General features: G+C 40.2%; 1 protein-coding gene across 4 annotated transcripts in view; it reads right to left on the bottom strand.

Moving 5' to 3' along the window:
• The window catches only part of LOC149306293 (ankyrin repeat and fibronectin type-III domain-containing protein 1-like), a 299,609-nt gene that overhangs the window by 246,550 nt on the left and 44,255 nt on the right, over positions 1-8,804 (bottom strand). For all 4 annotated transcript variants that reach the window (XM_089540204.1, XM_089540203.1, XM_089540201.1 and 1 more), the window contains 2 exons: positions 4,238-4,431; positions 2,827-3,056 (listed from right to left, as the gene is read on the bottom strand). In XM_089540204.1, coding sequence (XP_089396330.1) covers positions 2,827-3,056; positions 4,238-4,431 — 424 coding nt within the window. The remainder of the gene's footprint in view (positions 1-2,826; positions 3,057-4,237; positions 4,432-8,804) is intronic.

Genomic DNA, 8,804 nt, shown 5'->3' on the forward strand with positions numbered 1-8,804 from the left:
CACATTTTTGTGTTCAGTTGCAGAACAACATATTAGGATTGTTATCCCATAAGAGAGAAAAAAAGGAAGTTTGCGACCGACTCCTGAAAATATTTAAAATAATAGCTATTATTTTATTTTATTAGACATTTATTAGGCAGCACTATGACATCTAAAAGAAAGTAAAGGGGAGGGGGGGATGCAAAGATACCTGAAAAACACCGTAGGACGGCCGTTCAGTGTTATCACAGGTTTTCTTCTGTCTCCTTTCTGACCGCGCAAGTTTGCAATGGAACCACTTTAGCTTCAACACATCCTTGCCTTTTATTTTCATACGCTTGCATATGAAATGACAATTCCACCTCAGGTAGCATTGCCTTTCAGTAAAGCGATATCCGATCCCTTCATTACAATCCCAAGGCTAGTAATGAGGAAGGGACTGAGTATATCGATCTTCAGATCAGATGTCTCTCATAAAGTGGTTGGTTAGCCCATTAAATTTTAAATGAAATTCACTAACCACAGTGCGCTGCACCTGTCATTTTTGCTCCTAGGTTACATTGTGCAAATAATTCCAACCAACCTTCTCCCCCAAATATACTAGCCACAGACTACCTGGCATTCAATGTTAGGAGTAATGCTGCTATGATCCCTTACTTACTGGATATACTGGATATACCTTAAGAAATCAGAACTAGTTGTATTATTTGAGCAAAAGGAAATTGTCACTTACCAATATCTCTCCAAGTCAGACTCTTTTAAAGAAAGAGCTAGCAAAATAACCCGATCCTCCTCCACTTTCATTTGTCTCTCTCAATAGCACATTTCTCTCTTTTTTAATTTTATTGTATACAAAAGGTAAAACACAATTACCGTATATACTGAACTATGAGTCAAGGGCAGGTTTGAGGACCAAATTTATGGGTTTTGATGTGACCCAAGGATAAGTCGAGGGAAAAACTTAGGGACATGTAACAAAAGATCTAAAGGATTAAACAAAGAAAAATAATGGCAAGGAACCTATAATATTCCAGCAGGCATAACTATTTGTGCTCACATTAAAGGCTGGATGCTTCCAGGACAGGTTTCATTATTGCCTTTCACCAAAGGATGGTCCATTCTCATCTATATGAATTAAAGTACAGTACTTACATTGACCCGTGGATAAGTCAACTCAGGTTTTTGTGGTCAATTATTTGACTAAAATTTCTAGACTTATAAATGAGTATATACAGTACATCATCATCCTGCTTTAAAAACACAAGCTAAAATAACAGATTTACAAAACTGAGATCTCATTCAAAACTCCAAACCAAAATCTCTTGTGGTGGAACATGAGCATGAGAAGTGGAATTTATATATGCTATAAGAGGTAACCACTTCTCCTTGAACTAGTTGCAGTTCCTTGCCCCAGAGGTTCTCCTGGCATCGTCTGCAAGCCTCTCCATTAACCATCCTTCCCAGAACTTCATTCACCATTGATTTCAAAATTGAAAGATTGACAAGAGAAGCAACTCTGGGGTGGGTTGAACCTTTTGCTTAGTGATGTCTGACATCAATTGAACAACCTGTGTCCCAAATTGTTGAACAGTTGGGCACTCCAACCACATGTGTAGGCATGTACCTCTCACCCCAAAACCCCTCCAGCACAAAGAAGATGTCTTTCTTGTCATTCATGGACAGGGGTCAGGTACCATCTGTATACCACTTTCAATGTGTTTTCCCATAGGGCAGATGACGTAGACGTATAAGGAGGACATGACCATATAGGATGCTATTCTGCATCTGAAATAACCAACTGTATATCAAAAGTACCCCTCCCATAGTTTTCAACCACCCAGTTATACAATGCAGTTGTATTGTATACAACTGGTGGACCTGGGACTGTATACATTTCAATAGCACATCTCTGTACACAACTGAAGATGGTTATTCATTACCCTTCATCAACAGATTGTAGGGTTGCAAGCCATTTTTTGAGATCCATCCCTAAAGCTGGATGTATTACTGAAGGAATCTGGTGTGCAAGTCTAAAATCTTCTCCTACGTCTCTCTCAGAATACATCCAGACTGACTGAAAGGACCAAAAAGTCCCAGATTTTGTTCCTGATTTTTCTGGATTTATTTTGGCGATCGACAGATGTTTTGGCTTATCTCAGAATATTGTCTATCCACTCCCAGTAAAATCATACTTTTTATAGCAGTTCCCCAGGTTGGTCTATTTTATCCCAGTATAAAATCAGAAAGAACAGGAACAAAATCTGGGACTTTTCAGAAAGTGTGGATGTGTCCTTATACCCAAGGGACGCTTTCTGCATTTGGTAATGGGTCTTGACAGTTTTGGAGTACTTTATGGCATCTAGTTTTACGTTTTTCAAACTGTGTACTGGTTTGAATCCTGTTAGTCTAGTACCAGATCATTTCTCATTCAGAGCAGCAACAATAGGAAAAGCAGGAAACCCATTTCTTACTTCTGGCAATGACTGAGTTTAAGCTACACATTGCAAAGGTGAAAGATATATTCATTTGATGTATATATGCATGCTGGGTACATCCTTACTGACCCAAGCAGGGTAATATCTAGGATGCAAAAGCTATATCCTTCAGCTTTAATAATATGGTTTGAGAAGCTACATGGTGATTTGAAATACCTGATGGATAACGGATTCAGTACTTTAAATGGTGCCATTTTGCCATAAGAGGAAAAAAACATCAGTTTCAGATTATAAAGAATGCATGTTGCTCTGAGGGAAGAACACAGTGATCCAAATTCTGAAAACAGGTATAGGCTTAAACATTTTGAATCCGAGAAGATGACTGGCTTGAGATACAGCTGTAGGTACTCACAAACTGTCTCCGGAGTTTGGTTTTGACTTGGTCTGCCTTGTTGTCTGGAGTGTGGATCGAATAGCTGAGAGAACCCAGGTGGTTGTCGACTGAAATACTTTTCCTCATGTAGAAAGAGTGCGTTCTCGGTGACCTGAAAGGTGCCTCATTCATTGCAGTGCACAGCCTTGGCTGAAAAGCAGAGTCCCTCACAGATTCAATACAGTCATCTTCCAGCTGCCATGCCTCTCCTGGAAGGACAAGAAGGAAAGAGAAAGGAAGGAGCTACAACCATAACATGAGGAACCAAAGTCAGTGGTTCAGTCACAAGAAAATCAAATTCACATTTCTTGACTATACAGTGGGCCCTTGACTGGGTTTTGTGGATAACCCCTTGTGGATAACAAAATCTATGGATGGTCAAGCCCCATTAAAAACAATGGCATAGTAAAATGGTGTCCCTTATATAAAATGTCAAAATGAAAGTTTGCTTTTTGGGATTCATACAGTGGGCCCTTAGTATCCGCTGAGGTTTGGTTCCAGGACCTCTTGTGGATACCAAAATCCGTGGATGTTCAAGTCTCATTAAATACAATGGCATAGCAAAATGGTGTCCCTTATATAACATGGCAAAATCAAGGTTTGCTATTGGGAATTTATACTTTTGGGGGGAATATTCTGAAGCTGTGGATGCTTGAATCCGTGGATAAAAAATTAGTGGATATGGAGGGTTGACAGTATATTCCCAAAGAATACAATTAATTGAAGTTCTCATCACTTTCGCCCATTTTTTTAATTACCAGTATTTCAGTCCTGCGGATCAGGAGTATTATTTTGTAGTTCTTTACTAACTATACATTGCCTCGTTATTTAAGTGCTCGATATCATTTAAGAGCTGATATATGCTCAAGGCGGTGTAACAAAACTGCCTAGGGAAGATAATTAATACTGAAAGGCAATTTAAAATTAAATGAGTTCATAAATAAATAAACCTGAACATGGGGCAAACATCACAGCTGTAAGAAGAAGCTATAAGCATATCTTTTTAAAAGTAATTTCTAGGAAAGATTACACATAAACAGTCATGAAGTTCTTCTGAAGCCCCTGAAAAGGGAGTTTATCTCATGGGGAGAAATCAGGGGTTTAAACTGTCATTATGTGGGAAAGGTGTATGATCGCAGGAAGATTTTCACACACATCGCGATTAAAGAGGATTTATCCCAGCAATAACCAGGTAATAACCAACAATAAACAATTTACAGGATTTAATTGCGATGTTGTGCGAAAGTCTTCAGTGCAATCACACAACTTTCATGGGATAATGACAGTTTAAACCCCCAATTTTCCCTTTGTGATAAAGTCCAAGCTATCAATTGAATTGATACAAATGAAAGAAAAGGATGCAGTACTACTTCCATTGACTGAAACTTACCAGTAGAGGGTACTGTGCACACTTTCTCGTATTCGGGAGCAGAGTGATTCCTGTGTTGCTTCTGTTCCGGCATTTCTTTCCGGTACAACTTTGAATCTAGAAGAGGAACCCGGCTGATAACAGGAGACTGTGGGATGCTTGGAAGGGTCCGCGACTTTCCTAATACAGGTCTCTGGGGCTTTCTGTCCAATGACCTTTGAAAGAATGAAAGGAAAGGGAAATGAAAAGTGAAACTGCAGTCCAAATCCATTTCGTCGCAATATTATATTTCTACTGGTGGTGCTCTAAAGTTTGGAGACTGGGGGAGTCAAGAACAGGACATGTTAGTAGCAAGAAGGAAGGGATGGAAGAAGGGATGGCTGTATAGCTGGAAGGCATGCTAACTGGCTTGGTGCTAGCAGGGACGTAGCCAAGGGGGGGGATCTTGGGGTCCGGACTCCCCCTTCCATTAAAAAAATGAATGGTGTGTGCTGCTGCGCCACCGCACCCAAGCCCCATTATAATGGTGGCACTTAGTCTGGACCCCCCCTTCCTAAAATCCTAGCTACGTCCCTGCTGCTAGCTTACAAACACTCTGATGAATGAAAATAAAGCCCTGCAGCATAAAGAACTTATCAGTTTGCTTCTGGCTGTTGCCAGGCTTGAGATAGCCAAGAACTGGAAAACTGGGAAGTTGACTATTGCAGGATGCTGGGCTAGACTCTGGGGCTTGTGGTTAATGGAGGAAATGGCAGATAATAGCTCTGGATACACTGGATTGACCTTTCATGAGATTTGGCACCCATTTACTGAATACATCCAGCAAGAAGAACTTTATCGCACTGGGGTTAAAACATTCCCCAGTGCGTTCTAACGGGGGCAAGCGGGGGTGTGTACGGAACGCGATGAGCCCAGAACGTGACTTTACCACACAGGGGAACGCCAATGCCGCCGCGTGTTCCCATCGCGTTCCAATCCAGTTCCAGAGGGTGCCATTTCTAGGAACGCTTTCAAACAGTTCCCAGAAATGGTGCCCTCTGGAACTGGATTGGAACGCGATGGGAATGTGCGGCGGCGGCAGCGTTCCCCCGTGCGGTAAAGTCGCGTTCTGGGCCCCATCACGTTCCGTGCGCGCCCCCGCTCACCCCTGTTAGAACACACTGGGGAACGTTTTAACCCCAGTGTGATAAAGTTCTTAGTCTCTAGACATCCCCCAATTTTAGCTACATTTTTATGGAAAGATGTCTTTCAGGATCCCTGAATACACCTTTTATCTATAATTTCAGGGCCTCATCTGGGTTGTTGCCTGCATTTATTGTTGTTTTGGTGTACTGTTTGTTGTCATGTTTTATTTTAGAATGTGTTAATAAATTTTAATTAAAAAAACCCAAAGACTGATGTTTAAGACTGTTGATTTATGAAAGCATGCTGTAATTTCCGTTTAAACTAATGCTGGAAAGACGACTTGGAAGAATGTTTTTTTAAAAATACTTTATTAACGTTAATAAAAACTTACAAATATCATTCATGACATCAACAAATCGGCAAATAAAACATAAGACAAATAAACATACAAACAATACAACATCTACACTATAAAATAAAGACTTCCTAACGTAAAACGCTGGTCATCTCTTTCATATCAAATACATATCCAGAAATTTCTTTCCCTTTTTCCCATCATACAGTCCTGTAAGTGTCTTAAATTATATTATCTTACTTTCTAAGGTTGAAAATACATTCCCTTCATTGAGTACAATTTAACCTAAACTGACCCTCCATATAATGACCCATATAATGATCTGCTTTAAAACCTCAACATAACATACACACCTTCATTTGGAAACAAGCTCTTTTATTCTCCCTTGCCAAAAAAAGGACCCTTTCAAACTTCAGCTAGGCTCAAGAATTTAACATTTAACACCAAGAAAAAATTTCTCCAAAGTTACCTCCAAGAAACAAAAATTTCTCCAAAGTTACCTAGATAGGAAGAAGGTACAAACAGAGTGACTTTTTTGGTAACATGTGAAACCCTAACCAACAAAGTGATCCTGACAAATAAATGCCTCAAACTTATAGTTACCTAAGGTATATGGGCTTGGTCCGGATCCAGAGGAATATTCAAACTACAGTTCTTTATGAACTTTTGCTACATAAGTCCCAAAGATTTGCCCTCCCTTTCAAGCTATCACCAGTCCTCCATTACAAATCGCTGCCTATGGAAGCAAAATAGCAGAGCTTGCAAAGAAAAGGAGGAAACTAGCCACAGTGAATACAGTGAGGAAAGCATTGGGGCCATGCAATGCCATATGAAAATTCAAAGAGCTTTCTGAAAACATTCTGAATGGGACTCTGGCAGAATTAGTTTCCACTTACTCATTTCTAAAATAATATATTTCATCACACTTTCAATATGCATCCTGCCCTATTTCTTCTTCTTCTTCTTCTTCATGGGGGAGAGCAAAATTAATTTCTACAAATATACGTTAAATAATCTAAAGTGCAGAGAAAAGACGGGCGTATCAAAATTGCATACTTCTGCAGCGGGGTAGCAGCCTAAGACAACAAATTGCATTGATTGTCCATGAGATGTTTCCGCCACTCGGTGGCAGTAAAGCCACTTAATATATACATCCAGGTAAACCAAACAACCGAATCTAAAGTGCTCCTTCCTTCTCCCAAATAATCTGCATTTCCTCTAGAAACTAGAGACAAAATATCTCTTTACACCCAAAGCAGTAAGCCAACCTTTCTCTGCCTACTCCCTGTTGTGTCCTTAGCCTAGCTTCCCCATCCATCCATCCATCCATCCATCCATCCGAGGGATGTCCTGATCCAACCACTGTTTTAGTTAAACTAACGTTAAAGCCATCAACCAGTCTAGAATCCCATCATCAAATCCTGGGACAAAGACATTCAGCCTTTATTACCTGACCATATATCCCATCAGCTAGGGCTAGTTTAAGATATAACTATGGTTTCAAAACCTAACATCTGCACACACTGCTGCACACCCACCAACACTCTGTGTATATTCTGTGTCGCTCTCAGTCCTCCCAGTCTGAACCACTCCAACTTTCCATGGTCTTCCCATCAGACAGGTCATTATAATCCTGCTGCAAACCCCTAAAACTCCACTATCCCCTTTTCATATTTCCATTTCAGTTAAATCTGTATGCTGTATTCCTGTTTGGATTGCTGTCTTGCGAGTGTGATTGCACTCTACACTTTTCTAAATATAGTGTACCCACCCCATATGCCGACTTACCATCTGTGGACTCAAGCTCATGTAGACAGCAAGCCCCAGGCATTAAAATGTCACATGAACTCCTGGCGCGCTCATGGTGCTCATGTAGCCATAGCAAACAATGGGACATGAGATCCCACGTTTTTCCCATATGTAAGGGGGGGTCCGAAATGGATCCTCCATGTATACAAAGGGTCCACTGTAAAACCTTCTTAATTCACCCAAAACAGGGAGTACTGGTACACACTGGTGCAAATGGTCCAAAGGTTATCAAAGGTCTTGCAAAGCTAATTTCCCCAATATTTGAAGCAATGCTAACAGTTAATGCCCCCCCCCCCATCCTCCCACCTATTCATTGGATAACAGAGTCTAACCCTATTTTATGAATTATATGTTTGGTGAACAAGAGATAGAGGAATAAAAGGCAACCTTGCCTGACCTCCTTGCCAACTGGAAACCATTCAGCTTCTCCGTATTCTGTTTGAACAGTAGCCTCTATCCTGAGTACAGGCTATGCTTCAGTACAATCAAATGTTGGGGGACACCCATTTCATTACTTTTTAATGGGATTTCGCCATCTTTTGCTTTCAATTATATACTCTCTTTGATTTCTCTATTGGCGATAGCAATACATATAGTCAGCTCTTTCATTGCTTGAAGAATATGTTTCTGATGAACAAACTGTTGGCCTTGCAAAATTCAATCAGTTACTCTCCTGCTTCATTTTTTATCCAGGGATTCTCTGACTCAAAATGTCCCATTTCTCTCCACTTTAGCACACACATCCCAAACACTGCAATGTTTATACATTCCATTTCTTGCTTTACTACATCTAGTTTCCATTGATTCATGCTCCTCGCACTCCACATTGCTATAATACGCATTGTGCAGCTTCTGACTTTCCTTTCCTGAGTACACTGACAGATTAACATGCGTTGAGCTTTAGTCCAGTCACATCATTAGCCACAATGGTACTCATACTTGTCCCTAACTGATTTGAAAAGAGTCAAGGGTAAGTCGAGGGTAAAATTTAGGGGCATGTAACAAAGGTTGTAAAGGATGATGCAAAGGAAAATGATGTCAAAGAACTTAGAAAATTCTGGCAGACATAACTGTTTGTGCTAAAGGCTGGATTTATAAAAGAATAGAGGGGATCCATGCTTCTTTTTGGTGCTCCCAGGATGGACTAAGCTCTTGCCTTTTATTCAGAGAAAGGGGATAGCTCCATATATATATATATATATATATATATACACATACACACACACATACACACACACACACTGTACTATATATAGTACAGTACTTACATTGACCCGTGTATAAGTCGACCAGGGTTTT

This window comes from Sceloporus occidentalis, unplaced genomic scaffold (genome assembly GCF_023333645.1).
Source record: "Sceloporus occidentalis isolate IW3139 unplaced genomic scaffold, rSceOcc1.0.p SCAF_10, whole genome shotgun sequence".
NCBI classification, from domain to species: domain Eukaryota; kingdom Metazoa; phylum Chordata; class Lepidosauria; order Squamata; family Phrynosomatidae; genus Sceloporus; species Sceloporus occidentalis.